Source organism: Quercus robur, chromosome 7 (genome assembly GCF_932294415.1).
Source record: "Quercus robur chromosome 7, dhQueRobu3.1, whole genome shotgun sequence".
NCBI lineage: Eukaryota > Viridiplantae > Streptophyta > Magnoliopsida > Fagales > Fagaceae > Quercus > Quercus robur.
In genome coordinates, this window is record NC_065540.1 from 36,336,979 (window position 1) to 36,361,129 (window position 24,151).

Sequence of the window (24,151 nt, forward strand, 5' to 3'; positions counted from 1 at the left end):
CAAATTGAAGTCTATTGTCTGAGATGAGTGTATGAGGGATCCCAAACCGAGTGACAATGTTTTTCCAAACAAATCTCTTGGCATCCACGTCCCTGATATTTGCTAGTGGTTCAACTTCAACCCACTTGGTGAAGTAATCCGTCCGACTAATAAATATCTCTTATTCCCTGCTGCCTTAGGGAAAGGTCGAATAATGTCCATGCCCCATTGAGCAAAAGGACAAGGATTGAACAGAGGATTGAGGACCCCTCCTGGTTAATGAATATTTGGGGCAAATTTTTGGCATTGGTCACACTTCTTCACATATTTTTGAGCCTCCTTCTGCATGTTCGACCACCAATGTCCCTACACTTGTCTGCTGACCGAGAGATGAATCGATTTAAGATGACAGTTATTCCTGTTAACTTCTGGACTTCTTTGGGATTCCGAGGTGGTTACAAGCTGTTAATTGCCTTAATTTGGTCAGGATTGACTTCAATTTCATGGTGGGTAACCATGTATCCCAAGAACTTCCTCGATCCGACACCAAAAGAGCATTTAGAAGAATTAAGTCGCAGCTTGTGCCTCCTAAAAATCTCAAAGATATCCCTAAGGTCATTAACATGCTCGGATTCTGACTTACTCTTGACTACCATGTCGTCTATATAAATCTCGAAGTTTTTTTCCTAGTTGTGGCTCGAACATCCTGGTCATCATCCTCTAGTAAATAGCCCTCGCATTCTTTAAACCAAAAAGCATCATTTTATAGTGGTAATTTCCAGTGGGTTATGACAAAAGCTGTCTTTTCTTGGTCACTCAAAGCTAGTGGTATTTGGTGGTACCCCTGGAAGGCATCTAAAAAACTCATCCGAGAATGCCCTACAGTTGCGTCTGATAGCTGATTAATCCGAGGCATGGGGAAGGGGTCCTTTGGACAGGCCCTGTTCAAGTTTGTGAAATCCATGGATACTCGCCATTTTCCACTTTTCTTCTTTACTACCACCTTATTGGCCAACCATTCAGGGTAGAATACTTCCTTAATAGCCCCATCTTGCTTAAGTTTGTTCACCTCCTCCTTGACAACATTAGAATGTTCTTTAGATGAGCGCCGAGGTGATTGCTTCTTAAGGAGGATAGCTGGGTTGACGTTCAAATGATGGCAGATGAAGTCTGGATCCACTCTAGGAGCTTCGTATGCATTCAATGCAAACACGTCAAGGTTCCTTCTAAGAAACTCTATCAGCTTTCCCTTCTCTTGAGGAGGTAGCTGAGTTCCGACTTAAAAAAACTTCTCTGAATCATCACCTACCGCAATTTTTTCTAAGTCCTCACATTTCACCCTCTCGAATGTCTCTTCCATGAGTAACATCGGAGTCTTTGACTACTATAAACTCCTCTCAACAGAGGCCGAGGTCTCCATTCATGGCTAATGCGTTATTACAGCGATCAAGTATTGCTTCGCCACAGACTGGCTCCCAACCAGCTCCCCAATTCGGTCCCTAAACAGATATTTTACTTTCAAATGCAGTGTGGAGGAAACGGTCCCCAGGGTGTGAAGCCAGGGTCTTGCCACAATGGCCATGTAGGGGGAATAGGCATCCACTACAATGAAATTTACCTCCACCACCTCTGATCCTGCTTGTACTGGAAGTTGAATCTAGCCCTTAGGAATAACAACTTTCCCATCGAAGCTTTCCAAAGGCGAATCATAAGATGTCAGGTCCTTAGGCTTCAAGCCCAGCCCATTGTATAAATCGGGGTACATAATTTCTGTCCCACTGCCTTGATCCACAATCACCCTCTTAACATCATATCCCCCTCTCCTAAGGGTGACTACTAGGGCATCAACATGCGGCTATATAATTCCCACCTTGTCCTCTTTAGAGAAACTCATCACTAGCTGGTTCTCCACTCTAGCCCTTTTCGGTTTAGTTTTGAGTCTTTAGCAGGTAGCTGAGCTACAGAGATTACCCTAGAGGGGTGAAAGCTGGTTTTCCCCGGGGTCATAAAGATGACATTAATCGTGCCCAAAGAGGACCTTGAAGAAGCGTTCCCCTAAGCCCTCAACCCGGCTTGGTCTTCTTGCACATTGGGTCGATACAAAAACGGTTGTAGCCTCCCATCTCTGACCAATTGCTTCAAATGGTTCCACAGTGTTCTACAGTCCTCGGTGGTGTGTCCTCGTTCCTAATGGTACTGGCAATAAAGACTTTGGTTGCAACTCATGGAGTTTCCTCCCATTTTGTTTGGTCATTTGAAGTACGGCTCATTCTTGATTTTCTCCAAGACTTGATGTACTAGTTCTCGAAACACCGTATTAATCATCTGAGGAGCCGTAGGCCCAGATTGCCTAGCAAAATCCCTTCAGGGTCTGTTATTATTGTAGCAGTCCGACTTGAAATCCCTCTTCTCCTGAGTGATAACCTTACCATTCCCCTTGCCTTGTTGTTGGTTTTCCTCGACTTGCTTATACTTATCAATCCGGTCCATGAGCTGACGTACACTAGTAGCAAGTTTCCCAGTCAAAGACTTCCTTCAGCCATGCTCGGCAGGCAAGCCGACCTTGAAAGTTCTTATGGCCACATTGTCAAAGTCACTGCCTATCTCATTGAACATCTCCCAATATCTGTCTGAGTACATTTTCAAGGACTCCCCTTCTCGTATGGCCATAGACAGTAAGGAGTCTAAAGGCCGAGGAACCCTGCTACATGTAATGAAGCGAGATCCAAAGGCTTGAGTGAGTTCCTTAAAGGAATCAATGGAGCTTGCTCCCAAGCCATCAAATCACCTCATTGTCACAGGCCCCAAACTGGAGGGGAATACTTTACACATTAGAGTCTCGTTCTTGGAGTGTACTGCCATCCTCTAGTTAAACTGACTCACATTTTCCACAGGTCTGTTTGACCATTATACATGGTGAATGTGGGATGCGTGAACTGCAGAGGAAGTCTCACTCCCTCAATTCTACGCATGAAAGGTGATCTAGAAATTTGGTTGAGCGCTCTACTCATCGCATCATTTCCCAAGCCTTTGGAAGATGAATTCCTATTTCTGCACTCATGGTGGTAGTCCTCAACATACGAGAAAGACTCACTAGGAGGTGTTCTTGATCTGCGTCTATAACTACCATCCTCTTCATTATCTAAAAAAAAGTCAAAATTAGAGGGAGTTCACTTTCGTTGTTCGTGGTGTAGCTTCCTTTTCAACTGGTCAATCTCTAGTTGCAGAGCTCTGGTATCCTCTTCATGGGAAAGGTGGCTCTCATTTTAGGACTAGCTCCTGCTAGTATGGATGGTATGCACACTAACCTTCCGATCCCTTCTTCGTTCAAGGTTGATGAAATGATCTTCACGTTGGGATCTCATGGATTCTGCCTGGTTTAGACCTAAACTTACCATAGTTGAACGTTCGACTCACTAAAACACAAGAATTTTCCATAGACAGCACCAATCGTAAGGGCGCAGTTTGGGTCCCTTGCCTAAGTGGTGGATGAACTTAGGCCCAAAAAGCCCAATATAATGAATATTTAGAGAGTGGGTTAGAAAAACTAGGTTTTAATGAGTTGGACAATAAGTAAGTGGATTCAGGTGATAAGAAAATGAAGATAGACAAATTTAGACTTAAAAAAATCGTCCTCGGCACAATCTGAGGAGATTAGTCCTTATATATTGATTCTTAAATTTGGTTACAAGTTCAGTTCTTGATTGCTACATTGTTTCTCTCTCTAATTCTCGATCCCTTCTCCATGGAGGGTTTCTTACCTTATATGGTTCTCTTTAGATGATCTTGGCCCTCCACTTATTGATCATCTAAGCCACCACTTGAGTGCTTATCCCATTGGACACCCTCATAGGCCCTCTGTAAGTTAGGACGACCAAGGCAGCACTGTTCAGGGATCTTCTCCACATAAATGCAGCCAGAAAGTTAGCTCAAAGCATTCAATGTGGCGGTAGTAGCTTTTTCTTAGATATTTCTTAGCTCCCATTTTGTCCGTACATTCACAGTGCATATCCTTATCAACAGAACTCCCTAGAACGTCACTCTGGATAATAAAACTCATTTTCTGACCCCTCCTTTGTTTAACTGAGAAAATACTCCTCCTCGACCTACCTCTCTCTGACTTTACAGCCATAGCTTGCTCATGAAGCTCAAAGTCTTACTCCTTCCTCACTGTTGATCTATTCTCAAACCACTATGCCTCCTCGGACAAGGCCTAAGGCCCAATATGTATTTGGGCTTACGTCCCCATAGGTAAGGAAGGTAATTTTTTCCAACACACACCTTCCCCCTTTTCTCTCCAATTTTCTCCCATTTTGGGAATATTGAATTTTGGTGAGCTCATTAAGAAAACAGTCGAACCCCACCACTTTTCTCTCCCCCTCCCCCTCACAACCAAATAGCCTTCCCACTCATTTTCTCACCTATTTTTCACTCTCTTTTTTCCATCTTTTCCAAAATCCACCCAACTAAACATAACGCCAGCGTCTTGCGTTTGGATACAGCTTATAATGCCAACGTCTTGCGTCTGGCCTTTTTTTTTTTTTTTTTTTTTTTTTTTTTTTTGTGTGTGTGTGTTAAGAAGCGCATTCTGTGGCTGTCCAATGGGTCTCGTGCACTACAGTGTTTTCAGTTTTCAGCAAAATAAGCAGTATTCAAACGGACCCTAAGTCTCGTATTATTGAGAGTGATGTACGTTTTTTTTATTATTACATGGAGAAATCTCATGGGATGGCCCCAAGATGCTTGCAAGAGATTTTGAACTTAAGATCTCATGGATATCATAAGGCTTTAGGAACTATTAAGTCAATCCTTTGAAGATAGATAGATATTAAATTACACAATATATGAAACAAAAAGTAAATTCCATCTAATGGCTTAATAAAGAATATATAAACAAAATTAGAAGAAGAAGCCTTTAATAAGGGGAGTTAAATAGAATTCATTAGGTATTATTTTCAATCTCACCTCTACACATTATTAAAAACTAGTAAGTTGCCTGTGCGATGCACGGATAATGTTATAATATTGGGTAAACTACAAATTTAGTCCCTAACATTTTTGTTGTTTTTCAATTTAATCCTTAATGTTTCAAATGTGTCAATTTAGTCCCTAACTTTTTGATATTGTGTCAATTTAGTCCCTAACTTTTTGATATTGTGTCAAATTAGTCCCAATCATTAAGTGATGGATGAAAAATATTGATGTGGCTAACGACCAAAATAAAAAATAATTTTTATGTCAACTTAGATGCCACGTGTACTACTGACATGGATTAAACTTAAAAATTAAAAATAAAACCTAGCTTAATGAAGACACCAAATCGATCAAGTAAAGAAAAGATTATAATTAGGTACAAGTAAGCTTTTTGGATCTGGAACTAGAATCAACATTATTGCTGTTGAAGCACCTGCCCTGCCTCATAAATCATAACTGATTTTATATTACCCGGCCAAAATTGGCCATTAACCCCAATTTCCCAACTATATAGTTAGTAGGCACTGTTTCGAAATTATATTTTTTATTAACATCTTGAGTTTCTAAAACTTGATTTAGGAGTTATAAATTGAGTCTCAAAGACTCGATTTTAGTGTTCTGATCACATCTGATTTGGCTTATTTTCCATATGGCGTCCACTTGAAAATCGAGTCTTTAAGACTCGATTTATAAGCCAATTTTGTTTTTTTGTTTTTTTTTTTTTTTTTTTTTTTTTTTTTTTTGTGTCTAAGTCTATACACACCATTCCTAGGAATACCCAAAACAAAAAAAAAAAAAAATTTAAGAAATCACCACCAACCATTCCTTCTCTCACCCACCATTCCATCTCTCCCAAAACCCATCGGTGCCGCCCATCAGCGACACTACCCACAGATCGATGCCACCCACCAACGACGCCACCCACAAACTCCACACCTCCTCCTTCCTCTCATCTCTCTCACAAAATCCATCGGGATCTAGATGCTGAGCAGGGGCTTGGGTTTTGGGTGGCTACTCTGATCTTACTGGTGACTGTTCTGACCTTGCCGCTACTAGATTTGCTAGGTTGTTGGATTTTTATATTAGATTCTTTGTTCGTGGGTTTTCTTTTCAGGTTTTTGATCTAGTTTTGTGGGTAATTTTGCCTTTCTAATATGGATTTTTGGGTTGTCGGTGGTTGGTGGTTTTTTGAATCTTTGGTGGTGGCTGGTGGTGGTTTTGATGGCTGTCTTTTGAATGGTTGGTGGTGATTTCTTAAATTTATTTTTGGGTATTTCTTGGAGTGGCGTGTACAGAATTAGACCTAAATTTCTTTTGGCTTATAAATCGAGTCTTAGAGACTCGATTTCCAAGTGGACGCCACATGGAAAATACACCAAATCAGATGTGATCAGAACACTGAAATCGAGTCTTTGAGACTCAATTTATAACCCCTAAATCAAGTTTTAGAAACTCGAGATGTTAGTAAAAAATATAGTTTCGAAACAGTGCCTACTAATTATATTGTTTGGCAAACAGGGTTAATTCCCAATTTTGGCCATATTACCCCTTCTAAGTTTGTCTCCATTAACATCCCTTATCACAATGAAAGAACCACTAGCTTGGAGATATACTATTCATCGTCGTTGTGCTTTGTTGTCACAATCACCTTATCAACAAGAAGGTAAACTAAGTAAAACCCAGCACCGAATTGACCAAATCATCCTAACATCCACTTTAGCTTGTAAGGTGAATTCATTCATCCTAGACCTTGCAAAACCAAATTGTTCACCAATTCCATAACCAAATAATAATAATCCCAAAATTTTCCTCACGTGCAAGAGGTAAACATTATCTAGTTTTGTTTTTAATCAGTGAAGTGCTTGATTTAAATTCCAAGAGATCGGAGCTCTCAAGTCTGAAATCTCAATGGAGCCAAATCCAGCAAGTGTGGCCAAATCCAACCCCATCCAACCTAAACCCGATGAAACCAGTCTTGAATTCCTCCAATTCTGCTAGAAAATCCGGCGGCTCATGACCATATCACTAGAAGACGCGAGCTGCTTCACGGTGACTCAAGCCATATAGCTCCTCCACTCGCTCCAACGAAGGACCTCACTCTGGCGATGACTACAAACCATATGTCCCCTTCCCCATCGGCAATTTAACCTTAGCAACAAATACCCCCCACATAGATTTTGGGATCGTGATTCTTTAGGATTTTATCATAATTTGCCGTCTTCCTTAAGCTGGGTTTTGTTTGTTTGTTTGTTTGTTTTTTTTTTTTTTTTTTTTTTTTTTTTTTTTTTTTTTTTTAAGTTTAATCCATGTTAGAAGTGCACATGGTATCTGAGTTGATATACAAATTATTTTTTTATTTTAGCCGTTAGCGACATCAACATTTTTCATCCATCACTTAACGGTTAGGACTAATTTGATACAATACCAAAATGTTAGGGACTAAATTGACACTTTTGAAATGTTAAGGACTAAATGGAAATACATCGAAAAGGTCAAGGACTAAATCCGTAGTTTACCCTATAATGTTTTATGTAATATAGTTTTAGAAAATGTAGTACATATATTATAGTATAGTTGTTATATAATTTTGTTAATAATGAATTCATCATAAGAAGCAACAATTACAAATTGCATGGCCAAACCACATAAACTATCATATCTTTGCTCTCTCTTTTTCCCTCCCATTATCACAAAATAAGAAAAGAACAAAGTTGCCAATAACTACAACTCTATTCAAAATCTTTTTATTGGAAATGAATTTTGACAAATCTACCATTATTTTATATTTTCTTCTTATATCTTCCATACTTATAAAATTTTCAAAAGAACAAAGAACAATAGTTATCTCATCAATCAAATGTTAAAATTTCAAATTTTTGCAATTTAAAATTATACATAAAAAATTAATTTATGGATTAAATAGTAAATAATATCCGATTGATATGAAATTTGACATGTATTTTAAGAACATAAATATCATGCAATCAATCAGTTAGATATTCAAAATATGTACTTATGTTAACTTTTTTAGTAAGAGTTGTAGTTATTATCTATAACCAAGTTTGCAACTAATCTTTGTTTGGAATATCTTTGAATACACAAGTTCATATTTAGGAAGAGGCTAGAATATAATAACCGAATTAGTCCCATCAATTTTTGGAGGTGGCTCCCTTCTTCCCCTAGTCACCGCATGAATTTGCGGTTGTCACCTATTGACCTATTGAGCACACCGAGTCCAGCAGCCAGAAGTCAAGGTTTACTAATCTTGATAAAATCAGCTACATCGCACGCCTCTAAGGAAAGAGGTCATGTTGTTTGGAGTTTGGACACAAACAACTATTGAAATCTCGATTTTCCACATTACAGTACATTAAGGATTACTAACTTCCAATGCTCTTTACAGATAAGATACGGACCTCTTTTTCTGATATTTTGGGTCACGAGCATTCTCAATGGTGATTGTTACTTGTCAGTATTAGCACCATTTGTTTTGAAATGTCAATGAGAAAATTTGGCAGGTCTAGAGTCTAGTCCCATGCGGGTTGGTCTCCACTTCTTAGCCACCTCCTTCAATTCTGTAGCACATATTCAATGTCTTTATTTTTTAATTATATATTTTGTGCACATTGAAATGCCTCATCATTTTGCCTTACAGATAAGGACCTCTTTTTCTGATATTTTAGGTCACTAGCATTCTCTTTGGTGATTGTCACTTGTCAGTATTAGCATAATTTGTTTTGAAATGTCAATGAGAAAATTTGGTCTCCACTTCTTAGCCACCTCCTTCAATTCTGTAGCACATATTCAATGTCTTTATTTTTTAATTATATATTTTGTGCACATTGAAATGCCTCATCATTTTGCCTTACAGATAAGGACCTCTTTTTCTGATATTTTAGGTCACTAGCATTCTCTTTGGTGATTGTCACTTGTCAGTATTAGCATAATTTGTTTTGAAATGTCAATGAGAAAATTTGGCAGGTCTAGAGTCTCGTCTCATGTGGGTTGGTCTCCACTTCTTAGCCACCTCCTTCAATTCTGTGCTGCCTCATGGAAATACTTTTCCATTGTATTTTACAATATTAACAACTTGGGCCAGGAATTTGTAGTTGAACTGATTAGCACATTTTGATATTTTTAACGGAAATATATAGAGTTCAAATCGCTTCACTCTCAACTATTGAATTATCCCAAAAAAAAAAAAAAAAAACTTAGGTAATCTGAATCCTATGCAATTACCAAATTGCAAGCAACGACACCAGAAGTAAATTTGTAAACACCAGTATAGGACTTTTTGTGCGCTTGGTTAGTTTATTGGTTTAAAAGCGTTACAAATATTGACTTTATTCCAAATTGCAAGCAATGACACCATAAGTAACTTTGTAAACACCATTGGTGTAGGATTTTATGTGCGTTTGGACAGTTTATTTGCTTAGAAATGTGACAAATATTGACTTTATTCCAAATTGCAAGCAATGACACCATAAATAACTTTGTAAATGCACAAGGTGTAGGATTCTATGTGCATTTGGTCAGATTATTTGTAATTAGTTTATTTGCTTAAATGTGTGACAAAAAATCGATTTTAAACAAGAAATAAAGTAATCAATTTTTATCTCACATTTTAGAAAAATAAGTTGACAATAAATAAGCTAGTGAAATGCACTACTCCAACTTATTTACTTAAAGGTGAGAAAAAAATGTTTCATCAAATAACAACTTATATTATTGTTTAAAGTTATTTTTTGACACACCTTTAAGAAAATAAGATAACCAAGTGCGATGATGCATCAAATAATTTTCACACCCTTTATGGTCATTTCACTTCTACTTTTCCATGATTTTATTCAAATTTCTAGAAGTGTATCTTACTATTGAGAGTGATGTACGTTTCAATGTATTTTTTTCTACCAAAAACAAAAAAAAGGAAGAAGATATTTTTATTGTTACAAAATTACTAAAATTTAGTCTATTGACTTTTACTTCAATTGTCAAATGACAAATGAGCCCTTCTAGTTTAATTTTTGCCAATTTAATCACATACATTTTCAAAATGAGTCAATAAAGCCTAGTCCTATGATCTATCCAAATATGTTAGTAAATTAAGTTGTGGGGTGTGAGGAGGCAACATTCAGGGTTCAAATCTCCAAGTAGGAGCTTCACACGATTATATACATTTAAATTATATTAGAGTAGAATTTTTATTTTGTACCAAAAAAAAAATCTATTAAATTAGGAATCTCATAAATGCTTTCAACTAGATTTTTAATTTAAAAAAAAATGTTTGAATGATATCATCTATTAATTACAAATTTGGACAAAATGATCATATTGACTAATTTCCAATTTACAATTCTTGGTCATTGGATATTGAATTTCAGTGGTAGACTTATCAAATACAAGAAAAAGGAAATTTGAATTTTCTTCATATATGAAGACTAAAAAGTATTCACAACAAATAAAATTGTATTCAACAAAATCCTGCTAACCATCACAAAACCAAAATGTTCTTTGTCAGATTTCTCCAATCCCACTTGCCAAATACCACCATAGGAAAGATTTTGTGTAGCAACATTAGACAGCTCATCCCCAAATTCCCTTACAAACTTTTCAATAATCTTTTGCAGCCACCAAATTAAGTTACTAAATGATATCAACGAAACAACAAACTTAGGGACTAAATTGACAAAAATTAAACTTTAGAGAGTAATTTAACAATTGAAGTATTAGTTAAAGGAACTAAATTATATTTAACCATTATATAACTAATTGTACAATTGAAGTAAAAGTCAAGGAACTAAATTAAATTTTAACCATTATACTGCTAAGGACTTCAAGAGCCCGTAGCCAGAACTCCCATCGAACTTGATATAAGTGTAGAAGAAAAATCTACACGTCAAATTGACATTTAATACTCTAACCTTCGACCACTCCTTCTGCATTAAATCCACCATACAACCTTGGGACAAGCACCTTACAAATCCTTCCTTTTAATCAACTGGAGGGGAAGTGGACACCAACCCTAAAAAAATAATAGTAATAAATAAATAAACTTATATATACACCCCATTGCTTAAGGAAGAGGGAGGCATGTTCATCACCACTATTCAACTCATGTCCTTATTAAAAGTATAATAATCCCAAGCTGGCTCAAAGGAGATTGAGGCAATTGCCTAAGACCCCCAAATGAAAGAAGGTCCCCTCTATTAAGGCCTTTTTGCTTAGAAACCAAAAAAAAAAGAAAAAGATTTGTCTCAAAAAATTTAATCAATAAAATTCAAAATTAATATTAGTTTTATGGACAAGTAAATTAATGAAATCCAAAGTTCGGTACTTAATCATAATTTTGTCAAGAGAGAGACTAACGGGGTGTTTAGTTCGTGTTTTTAAACAACAATTTTCAGCTTTTAAACAACATTACACGTATTTTTATACACTTTTTCACTCATACATATTTCCACATATGTTTTTAAATAACAATTTTCAGTTTTTAAACACATTCACCAAACGGACCCTAAATATCTCTAAAATTAAATAAATAAACTTTCTATTTATCTTCATTCTTGAAGGAATCTACCCATCTTCTCTGCTTACCTTGCTGCTCTCCATCTTAATTATCATTTTAGCATTTTTTTTTTTTTTTAGTTACTCATAAATCTGTTGTATGTTAATCGCTCTCTTTTCAACTTCATTTCAAGTTGACTTTTATTTACTCTGCTCTTTTTTATCTTCTTCTTCATGTTTTATTTTATCCTTGCAAAGTTTTATCCCTTTTGTTGTTCTTGGTAGTGAATGGAAGAGTAACTTTATCTCTATATTTTTATTATTATTTATTGCTGAGTATGAGGTCCTCTAAAACTCATTGGCTTAATGTTATCTACTCAATGCTTATCCTAATCAGAAGTGGCTCCAAAAAGTTTCTTCAGGGTGGTCATTAAAAATACTTAATTTTAAAAAGTTTATTAATAATAAAACTTGAATATATTAACACCACAAAATAAAAATATATTCAAATACATAAAGTTTTAAAATTTTCTTTTACAAGTTTTCATATTTTAAAATTGTTGTGTGATATGATAGTTTCACTATTAATATTATCAACTACATCTTTTTCAATATACACAATTAAGAAATTATTAATCTATTTATCTCCTATTCAATTACTAACATATTGCCTAAATAATACTAATGTAAACAAAATACATTATCTTTTTGAAAAAATATATCACATAAATCCAACAAATTTGGCTAAAGACTAAAGTAAATACTAACAGACTAGCTATTTGAAAAGTGTGCATATTTTTATATTAAAAAAAAATAGCAATTTTAAAATATGCCAATCGAAACACAATTTAAAAAAACACAATTAAACGTTTGATTTGAGATTTTAGGCTAATTTGTTTGTTTGAGTAATTTTTTAGAAGTGTTATGTTCACAGCATTTTTGCAACACTTTCACAACAAAAACTAGGTTGTAAGTTTTACTGGTTCTAATTTGAAGTTACCACTGAAATTATTTTCTATTCATTAATAACAACCTGTTATTTAGGATTTGTTACAAAAATATCGTGAAAATGTTGGGAACATAGCATTTCTTGCAATTTTTTTTTCAACATTCAACGAACAAAAATTTTGGAGATGTTGAATTTTATTTTTAATGGGCTCAATTGTTATTAAGGGTGTTCAAGTGTTTTTTTTAGGGTGGTCAAGTTTTTTTTTTTTTTGTTTTTTCTAGAGTGGTCAAAAGACCCATATTAATTTAAAAGTCAAAATTTTTTAAGTTATATTTTAAATAATAAAAAAAAAATCAGGATGGTCCTGTGACCACCCTGATTAACACTTGGCACCGCCAATGATCCTAATCTATCAATATTTTTTATTTAGATTTAGGTTTTCTCTTTTTCACACATGTTACGTGTATAGAAGCCTCTCTCTCTCTCTCTCTCTCTCTCTCTCTCTCTCTCTCTCTCTCTCTCTCTCTCTCTCTCTCTCTCTCTCTCTATATATATATATATATATATATAAGTTAGTCTTGGCTTCCTCACGCGTATTGTACAACTAGCTTTCTAAGTTTTTCTCTTTTACACGTGTTACTTGTGTACTAATCTTTAAAGAAAAATTAGTAAGTTGCCCGTGTGATACACAGATAATTTTGTGATATTTTACGTAAGAAGGTTTTGAATGATATTGTACATATTATATAAAGAAAAAGTAAACTACATTGGAGTAAAGAAACATATACATTTTGAGATATTAAAAATTAGTTTAATAGCTTCACTGGATATTTGTAGCCTTCTTAAGGTAAGATTATTTTTATTTTATTTTTAAATCATGAAACCAAAAATAAATACAAAAGAGTAACAAGACCAAGAAAATCAACTAATTTGTGTGGTGTTCACATATTTCATACCATGAAATGAAAGTATACTCAACTCTCTAGCTATCTTCCACTTATCGATAGTGCGACATTAAGACATGGTGTGCGCAAGTGTGTATACATGTGTCTTACAGATGATTTAAAATTAAATTATGGTAGAATATGACTTTACATTGTGCACCAAATATTCTTTCTACTTATATACCCAAAACAAAAACTATCCAACCAAATTACTTAAACCTAAATCATATTTAAACCCCTAATTTAAAAAGAAAAAGGAAAAAAAAATTACCCATAGGGGTTTCAGTATCTTGATGGTGGTGGGAGGCCAGTATAACAAAGGTAGTGACCCTTCAGATTCCTCTTTCTCTCTCTTTAAAATGTTTTGTTAATCTTAAGTCTTTTATTTTGGTAATATATAGTGAAATAGTGACCAATCCACAACATTTTTGTGTTTCTCTATCTCTTTCAAGGGTTTTATCTTGTTAGTTATTACTATTAGTCCTTACTTATTTTATTTTATTATTATTATTATTTTTTTTAAATACTAAAACAATGGGTATGCTTTTTTTTTTTTTTTTTTTTTTTACAAGATAGAATTCTACTCTAGCCTAATCTAAGTGTAAATGTGTGTGAAACTCATTTTTGGAAACTTGAATCCCAGCCCTTACCCCCCACACTCCACAAGCATAAGTTCTTGTGGAGTGATCATTATACTAAGGGTGTACAAACAGTGGGTATGTTAAAAGACATGAAAAATAGAGAAAGATGTGGTGTAAGCTTAGACAATTAATGAGATAACAGTAAAATAAGTTAATGTGAACTTTTGGGTAATAGTAAAAAACACTTAATGAAAGAGGTAAAAAGAGACTAAATGCAAAATTAGAGCACCACTTGACAAGATCTCATGCACTCCTGTATGAGGTCTCTGCTTTTATATATATATATATATATATATTGATGATTGATTGATTGATTAGATATGCTGCTAGGCCGGATGTGATTACAGTAAAATGTAAAAGATCTTTTTCATTTATCACATCAAAAACTAAATCATTAAATTTATATGTCAAAAGAAGCAGAAAAATAGTTTAATTATTAATAATAATATCAAAAATTAAATTAATATTTGAATATAAAAACCAGGGAGTTTGCTATCAATCTTGGTTGGTCTTTCATTCCGAATCTTTTTTAAAAAGCACGGAGTTTGCTATGAATCCAAGCCAAGACCTTGTGGGACAGAGATTGTTTAATTATCTTTTGTAGAAAGACTCGTTTCGTCGTCTAGCTGACCGACAGAAACTTGAAATACCAAATTGTAGGATATGGAATAATGCTTTTCTCTGATTCTTCTTGTGTTTAAACCTACCAAAATCAAAGATTAATCGTATGTAGCTCTGTTACTTTCAAGTTTTCTCCTTTAATTTGATAGGGAGAACTGAACAAAAGTTCGAAGGATATAAAAATGAAGAAGAAAAAATAGATTGCTGTGTTTATCTTAAATATTTGATAGGAAAAAGGCAAAAGTGAAAGAAAGATGAATGAATATGACATTTATTTGTTTAGTAGAGAAGAAAAATGAAAGGAAAAATCATTTGACTATGTTGCCATAATATGAAAATGATGTGTATATATTTTTCATATTTTTTCTTTAATATTAGTCGATGCAAGAAAAATAGGATTTTTTTTAATAAACAGTAATATTTATTAAAACACACAAAAATAATAATAATAATATAGAGAATATGAAATGTATGAAATAGTAATGTATGAAATGCTCAGTCATTGATTTAACTTGGAAACTCAAAATTCGAATATAATATAAGAAATATTGTACGGATCTCCCTTTAAGTTTTCCATTATTACATTTACCTCTCTTCTAGTTTAGAATAAGATATTCATCTCCTCTAAAAATGTCAACTATTTATGCTAACGTTCATTCGATAATTGAAAAAAGAGTTTAAAAATTTTGAATTTTCTATTTTACCCTCCACTTGCATACCCCCTCTAATAGGAAATTTGAGATTTGTTTTTTAAAAATATTTTATACCAAGATTTTTAAAATATATATTTCAATTATTTAGGGAGGCTAGTGTCAATAGTTTGTAATTTGAGGGAGGTGAGTGTCTAATTAAAAATTAGAGGAAAGGTGAATAAAAAATAAAAAATAAAAAACCTCAAGGAAGGTCAATGAAAATTTTCCATAATGCATATTAAATAAATCTAATTACTATTTGGTTTTCAGCCCATATGACTGTAGTAGACCTGGTGGAAATTAGTATCCATTCTCTTTGCTTTCCCACTTATTTTCTACTCATTTAAACAATAGAAAAACTTTTAATCTTGACATGGTTCTCTCCCTCTCTTCTCTCCTACCAAATAAAGCGTAATACAAAATATATAAAATTTACTAACAATGTGTTACTATCCTTTTGTTAAATTGAGGGGTGGAAACTCTAGATCCCAAATGTTGCTATTGGGAATGTAGAGGTGTGCCAATTGTCAAATGGTCTTTGATAAGAGAAATTATTCACTTCTATGGGAGAAGTACTCCCTTGATAACAATGAGTCCTTGTAGAAGCAATGTTCTTTTACATCTAATAGCACTACAAGTGATCCAAACTTTGCACGTGATACAAATAAAATTGGAAAATGATTGGTTGTAGAAATGAAAGACACAATCCATCCATTAAATGTTGCATGGATGTAAGACATGGGAACAAGATCATCTCTATTTATTTGATATACTTTCATGTATATTTCACGGTTAAGATTTTATTTCTTGAATTTATTAATGTACAATTTTCATACCATAATACTAGATATATTTTTAGATTTATAATATTTAATATGAACCATAAATTAAATGAATCAATTTCAAATACCATCCAATTGGAAAGCCCTATGCATCCTTCATAAACATGTAAATTTCCTAGGAAGGCAACCAATAATTAAGAGTGGTTGTTTCAAATAAAACAAAACACAGTGGGACATTGAAAAATTGAAGACAATTCAAAGGTGGGGAGAAATTTCCACAATTATTAATGAGCAGTTAGACTTAGATGTGCCTTGAATGATGCAAGTTGCATCGTGTACAGCTTGGTTCACGTAGAGTGCTTGACCAACGAAAATTTTAGAATGTGGATATAGTCACTCAAAAAAATATATAGTACAAGCATCCATCTATATCTCTCACTCTATAAAAGGGCAGCTAAACAATGGTATAAGTCATAGTTGGCTATCTTAGCTTTTTGTTTCCTATTCCTTCCATAGTTTTCTCAATGGCTAAATCTGGTCATGCTGGTAAAAGCCCATCCATGATTTCCACAATAATGCTGGTGCTTGGGCTGCTAATGGCTACCCTAGGCACAACAGGTCCCTCTCTCTCTCTCTCTCTCTCTCTAATACATGATTTTAAAGTCTTTTACAGCCCAAATCAAATGCTTTTGTGTCTTAACCCAAGGTTGAGGAGCTGTGATATTGTCACACACCCACAATGTACTGCCTGACCTCTTGCACCCACATGTGGATTCCATGTTGTTGTGAGAGGGTCAGGATGTATGGAACAGTAACTATACTTATTAAGACACCACATAGTACTATCCCTAGAACTATAGAAGTAGAAAGTAGAAACTGCCAATGTTAAAGGGCTTCCAACTCAATTAATGTTGCCCTCTAGGCTCTAGATTTTCCTTTGAGCTAAGTTTGATTGAACCAACCTTAGCCCAATCTCCACAAATCTGTCTTGGTCGCCATTTCATTTTTGGAATTGAAGCACATTCACGTTGCATGCTCGCCAAAAGTAATAGCCTATAGAATGTACTAATAAGCATTTAATTTAAGCGCCACTCTATAGTTGCAGTTAGAGTAGGCACCTAAATAAAAAGATAACAACGAACTACTTCTCTTTAAATGAGCCACAACAACTAGCCACTCTATAGTTGTATTTAGCTGGGAGAATGGGGGGCGCTTCTTTCTTCATTATATTTGTTTTGTTTGGTTATGGTTCTCTCTCTCTCTCTCTCTCAATAATGGGATGAGAAAGAAGGGAGAGGATGTATATATAGAATCATGTATATATAGAATTAGGAATTTTTACTAAATGATATAGGACAAGATATGTGGTTTAATTTTTATCGTTTCTTAGTTTTTGAATTTCTATGTAATTTTCACTATTTTAGTATAAAGGATTTTATTTTCTTGATTTTAGGTGTTTTTAAGAGATTGTTAATCAAAATAGAATCATATTATAATATTTATTAATTAGGATATGTTTAAGAATATTTTTACTTTTAAAAAAACATGTTTTCTTGAACCTTTAAATAGGCTTGTAATATGTAATATGTAAACAAAAATTCAGGTCAGAATTTCATGAATAAAAATTTCAAAAGGGTTAGTCTCCTTTCTTTCGGTTGAATTCTAGTTAGTCCTTATGGATTCATGGAATATTCCATTCTGCGTCACTAAGAGACTTAACAAAGTGCATAACAACTTTACATGCTTGTAGTCATAGCCTTTACAAGGTCAACTGTGAAGTTAGAAGACAAAATAGCCAATTCATGGTGGTGGAAACAATTAGCTGAAAAAATGTTAATTTCCATGATTACTTAATCCTATAGTATATCTTGCAAAAAATGTTAAGCTACTCCATATTTCACTACATCATGATTAGTGGATTTTAACAACTAAATTAAAGAATATTTAAATTACTTTTTTTTTAATTTGTGACACATTAGTTTGTAAGTCTTATAGGTAATATGATAATATCACTAACATCAGTCTTATTATCCAATGAATCTTTCACTTTTAATATAATATGTGCCAACCTACAAATCCAATGAATCTTTCACTTCCAACACATTTATAACATTCCTGCCTTGAGTCCCTGACTAAGATCAAGCATAATCATATTTATGTATGTAAAACCATTGACTTATTGTCTAATCTAATGCAGGTGCCCAAGTTGGTGTTTGTTATGGAATGCTGGGTAACAATCTACCACCACCAACAGAAGTTGTAGCTCTTTATAGACAAAACAACATCCAAAGAATGAGGCTCTATGATCCAAACCAAAATGCTCTCCGAGCCCTTGGAGGCTCCAACATTGAGCTTATGCTAGGCCTTCCAAATGATAAGCTTCAAGAGATTGCTTCAAGCCAAAACAATGCAAATGCTTGGGTCCAAAACAATGTGAGAAACTTTGGTAATGTCAGATTCAAATACATTGCAGTAGGAAACGAAGTAAAGCCTTCAGATTCATTTGCACGATTCCTTGTCCCTGCTATGCAAAACATTCAAAACGCAATTTCTGGGGCTGGACTAGGGAACAAAATCAAAGTTTCCACTGCCATTGACACTAGAGTCCTTTCATCAGAATCTTTCCCTCCATCAAAAGGCTCATTTAGAGCCGATTATAGGCCAATTCTTGATCCTGTCATTCGCTTCTTAGTGAACAATGGGTCCCCATTGCTTGTTAACTTGTACCCTTATTTTAGTTACATTGGTAACACCAAAGACATTCGTCTTGATTATGCTCTTTTCACAGCTCCTTCACCTGTTGTGAGTGATCCGCCACTAAGTTATCGCAACCTTTTCGATGCCATTCTTGACACTGTTTACTCAGCTTTAGAGAAGGCCGGCGGGAGATCGTTGGTGATTGTTATATCAGAGACTGGTTGGCCTTCAGCTGGTGGAACAGCAACAACACTTAATAATGAAAGAACTTACATTACAAATTTGGTTCAACATGTGAAGGGAGGGACACCAAAGAAGCCCGGAAGGCCTATTGAAACTTATGTGTTTGCCATGTTTGATGAGAACAACAAGACTCCAGAGTATGAGAAACACTGGGGGCTCTTTTCTCCAAACAAACAGCCCAAGTTCCAAGTCAATTTCAGTTAAGAAGAGGGCTTTATTAAGTGCATCAAGGAATAAGAGCAAATTATTATGGTGCATAACAATTATTATCATAATAATTAAGAGTTTTTGCTAACTCACAATAAATAAGAAGCAATCATCTCGCAGACAATAAATAAGAGTGGCAATATCTCTGATGTAATATTATTAAGAATCATTTTCATCTAATGTAATGTTTAGGCATGTTTCATTGATGTATTGGATATCTATAAAATATTATTTCATTGCTTGTTGGATTGGCTAGTGTTTTTTTTTTTGGTTGGGGCTGGAAATATAAGTATTTTCATAACATAAGATGAACTATTTGCGTACCTTAGTTAATATCATAGCATATGCAAGTTGAAAATCTCAAAATCAAAATGCTAGTGATACGCAAATTCTAACAATGAACTCAATTAGTAAAATCTCTTATTATTGTATAAGGGATTTGAATTTCTACATATGTTAAAAAGAAACTTGTTGGCTTCTTGACTTGATGAGAATGAACAATCACCATAGAGTAAATGCTGTAAATTTCAAATCCTATTGCAACTATCACACAAGAACTAATATTAGAGCTTCTATTACCCATAATGACCTCATAGAAAGGCAACTAGTTATGATGAGATAGGTCATTTCAGTATATAAACATTCTCAAATAGCAAGGTAGAGAAGCCTAACATTTTCTAGAGGAAAGACAAAGTCCAAAATAACAACTAGTTAGACGAGCTTTAAGTGATGCATTTGATTGCCATAGATAATTTTGTGTTACTTAATTTCCATGGAGTGCTTGACTAGCTATAGTCACTCAAAAATCTCAATCTCAAGCACAAAGCATCTCTCTCTATAAAAATAGTATTGGAAGCATAATTGCTTTCAATCCAAGCTCTTAGTCTACGTTTCTCTTCTATATTTTTGTCAGTGGCTAAGTCTTATTCAACTGGGAACAGCCCTTAAGCGATGTCCTTAATGCTAATGTTTGTGATGCGGATGGCTAGCCTAGACATAATAGGTCCCTCTTTCTCTCTCCCTCTCTCTCTCACTTCTTTTGCACATTATACATTAGGCTCCTAAATCAAAATTAGTCAAAGTAAATAATTCTTCTGAAAGCACACCATTTGCCACAATTTGATGTGTGGTCGACTATGAGTGGTAATAAATCCACCACCTTTTCTTTACAAGTATAGTCAACCGCTCAAGAGTTGTGGCAAAAATTGTCCCTAAACTTTTTTACAAAGTAAAACCTCTATAAGATCACTTTATAAATTCTCATAAACCATACATATTCCATGTATTGCTTGAACAATTTTGATAAGCGGAGATCATAAAAAATTTCACAATAGTTTAAGTGATAGGTAACGATTAATGTACAATAAAGTAAAGCCAATTATGTTTCTATATGAAATTATATTAATCATAACCTATCACCTCAAAAGTTGTAAAAAAAATTGTGAAATTAGTTGGGTATGCAACATCATTGGAACATTTAACATGTATGACATGAGAGATAATTCTAGAAAACCAAAAAATAGGTAACATGGACTCTCTATTCTTGTGTATTGTATATCCAATTCTAGTCATGTTTTTAGTTTGTTTATAAAGCATAATAAAACCATGATTACGAATATTTTAAAAACTTATAGAGAAAATAATTTTTAATCATCTTGATATTTGTTTAGCATGATAATGACAAATATGTCAGCAATATATATTATCTATTATAATTATTCAGTTCTAGTAATGAGAAATAAATATTAAAAAAAAAAAAACAACTTTAGAGGAATATTGTAAATAAAAGTTTATATAAAATGTGTCTTCCTCTTTTTCCTTAATTCTAAAGCAAAATACACATCTCAAACACCCACAGTCAATCACAGTCTTTACAAAACCCACAAGTCCATAACGTCCAATCTTAACATTAAAATCATAATCGTTGTTGTCACGCAATATAAAATGCGTGCCCTCTTCTTTGGTTGTAGTCAACTCATACAGGTTAGGATTAGATAGGACAGTAATGTTGGAGGTAGGTAAGTGTTGTTGAAAGATTGAAGGTAAATGACATTGTTTTTGGCTTCTTTGTAACTGTGTATTTGACATGAGATGACATGAAGGGCTATGGGTAGGTATATATAAAGGAGTAGATGTGCAAGAGGTGAAAATGGTGAATTGAAATGCAAAGAGTATTGAAACATTGAACTAAAAGAAATAAATAATATTTATTTTTTAATTAAAAAATATCTTGAAATACTAAACTAAATGAAATAAAAAGTCAATATTTAATTTCTTCTTATCTCTGATGTGGCACTTAAGGGTATTTTAATTATCTTTGCAAAGAATGTGTCATATGACAGAATCTCATACTCTCTCAAATGTGGTCTTTTATTAAAAAAAACTTGAAAAGTGAGGGTTATTGACAAAACCCACTTGCGGGTTACATCAAGTTCACTCAAGTCCCAATAACCCCACATTTGGCCAAAAATACATAGTATTTTGTGCCTGTCCTAAATACTAGTCATACAAAAGTCATTTCGACTCTATTGGGGCAATAGAGAAATATAGTATATATATTATTAAAATTATTTGTTTTATTTATGTAAGTGAAAAAGAAAAAGAAAAAACTATTGTTACATTTATATATATATATATATATATATAGAGAGAGAGAGAGAGAGAGAGAGAGAGAGAGAGAGGTAACTCTCATATTAATCGACACTGAAATGTATTATTTCTTTGACCAGACCAAAAATGACATCATCTAAAATAAACAATAATAAAAAATTGAAATGGCCTTCAGTACAAAATTAACTTGCTTGGTTTGAATAAAGGTGTTCATTTTGTATTTGGTTCCCAAGAAAGTGAAATAAAATAAAAGGAGAAACAGGGTTTTTTAAAATTCATTTTATTTATTATTTCTTTCATCAACTTTTCATTTTATTTATTAATTGTTTCTGTGGCTTTGTTTTTTATAGCAATTAATTATTTTTTAATTGTGTCAAATGAGCATTTTGTCAACCAAGTAAGCATTTTTTTGCCACTAAGATGACAATTAGGGGTGAAAATTCATGTTCGCGTGTCGGGTTCGTGTCATGTCAAATCATGAGTATTAAACTATATGGGTCAATACTAACCCGACATGTTTATTAAACGGGTCAAAATTCCTTAACCCTAACACAACCCATTTATTAAATGGGTTAGTTGTATCGACCTGTTTATTATATATTATCAAAATGAAAAGAAAAAAATTATGAAAAAACAAACAAAAAAAATTTTATATAAAATTCATAACTAACGAATAATTGCATTACAAATAATCATTCAAAACTAAAGAATATCTCAATATCACAAATAATCAATCACAAAATGTCAAAGAAAATAAACCATAACAACTAATAAGTTTATATATCTAGGGTTTGAAAGGTATATTAGTAAAATATCATTTAATTAAACAGGTCAAATGAGTCTCATATGTTGAATACTAACCCAACCCATTTATTAAACGAGTCAGTCGTGTCAACCCAAATATGACACGAACCCATTAAGACCCAACCTATAACCTGCTAATTTTGTGTCATGTCATGTCGGATTTACAGGTTGTGTCTAATTTTGTCACCCCTAATGACAATAAGGATCAAAGTAGCAGCAATTTCAAAAGTTAAGGACCAAAATTGTTGCAAAAAAATAAAAGTATATAAAGAACCAAATTGATAATAACTACTAAATATAAAAACCAAAAAGATGTTTTTGGAGATTGGCAAACTCAAAAGTATCACTTGACAGACGCATATTGGGAAAATAAAAAATTCTCATATTAAAAAAAAATTGTTGTAAAACTTCCTTTGAACTCTTCTCAACATTCTAGACACATTTAATAACAAAAAACCGAATGTTTTTTATTTTTAGAAAATGTTAGAAGAATACATATAGTTAACTCTAATTAATATATTAATGATTCATATCCGATTCTAAAATTTTGGGACTAAGACTTTGTCATCATTGCTATTATAGAAGAAAAAGGTTAGAATGTAAGTGTATTTTTAGTATTCTACAAACTTGAAAAGAGACATTTATTTTTTAGAGTTTAGCTTATTTTCAGTAGTTTTTAAACTAGACATTGCATTAATTTTTCCTTAATATAAAATGATATGATATTGGATTTTAATCTCAATCAAAAGTTTAGTTAGTGGATAATATAATAGTTTCTCATTAAAAAAAAAAAAAAAAAAAAAAAAAACCAAATTAAAAAACTACAGGAAGTAAGTTAAATCCTTTGTTGATAAGAGAGAGAGAGAGAGAGAGGGAGAGAGGGAGAGAGATTTATAATTGGGCCGTAAAGCTCTTCTTTTTTTTTCTTTTCTTTTTTTGACTGAAGAAGGTAGGGCCGTAAAGCTTGAACGTTGGATAAATGAGAAACAGTGGCCTAATCTAAAAAGCTTGAACCTTTCTTCTCAAAAAATAAAGCTTGAACTTTCGTCCACCGATGTCTCGACCTGCAAAGAATCCAATGCTGTTGTCTGAGGGTCTCCCTTACGACATTATATTCGACATCTTGACTCGGCTGCCAGTGAAATCCTTAATACGATTTTGTCGCGTTTCTAAATCATGGTACTCCACAATCACCAGTCCCATTTTCCTTACCAAGCACTTAGACCGAGCAAATTCATTATCCAACACCAACAACAATTACAATGGTTATTTGTTGTTTACAGTAAAAAAATATCGAGATCGTTCTTGCGAAGAATGGACTAAGTTTGTGTACAACACCGACCGCACATTGACACAGATATCGAGGGTTGAAATCCCCTATACTGATGATCTTAAACACATATTATATGTGTGGAAAACCAAGAATTAGAAAGTTTAAGTGCCGATACATGGAGAAAGGCTGTAATTTCAGTGGAGTCGCTTAGTGGGTTTGGACCCCAATGGA

The 24,151-nt window shown here is 33.6% G+C and overlaps 1 protein-coding gene across 1 annotated transcript; it reads left to right on the forward strand.

Moving 5' to 3' along the window:
- The first annotated feature begins 16,536 nt into the window (after nt 1-16,536).
- LOC126693261 (glucan endo-1,3-beta-glucosidase, basic isoform-like) lies at nt 16,537-19,481 on the forward strand. Its single transcript, XM_050389178.1, has 2 exons — nt 16,537-16,704; nt 18,284-19,481. Exons 1-2 carry the CDS (start codon nt 16,611-16,613, stop codon nt 19,228-19,230), a joined length of 1,041 nt encoding a protein of 346 aa, XP_050245135.1. The 5' UTR covers nt 16,537-16,610; the 3' UTR covers nt 19,231-19,481.
- The last annotated feature ends 4,670 nt before the right edge of the window (nt 19,482-24,151 follow it).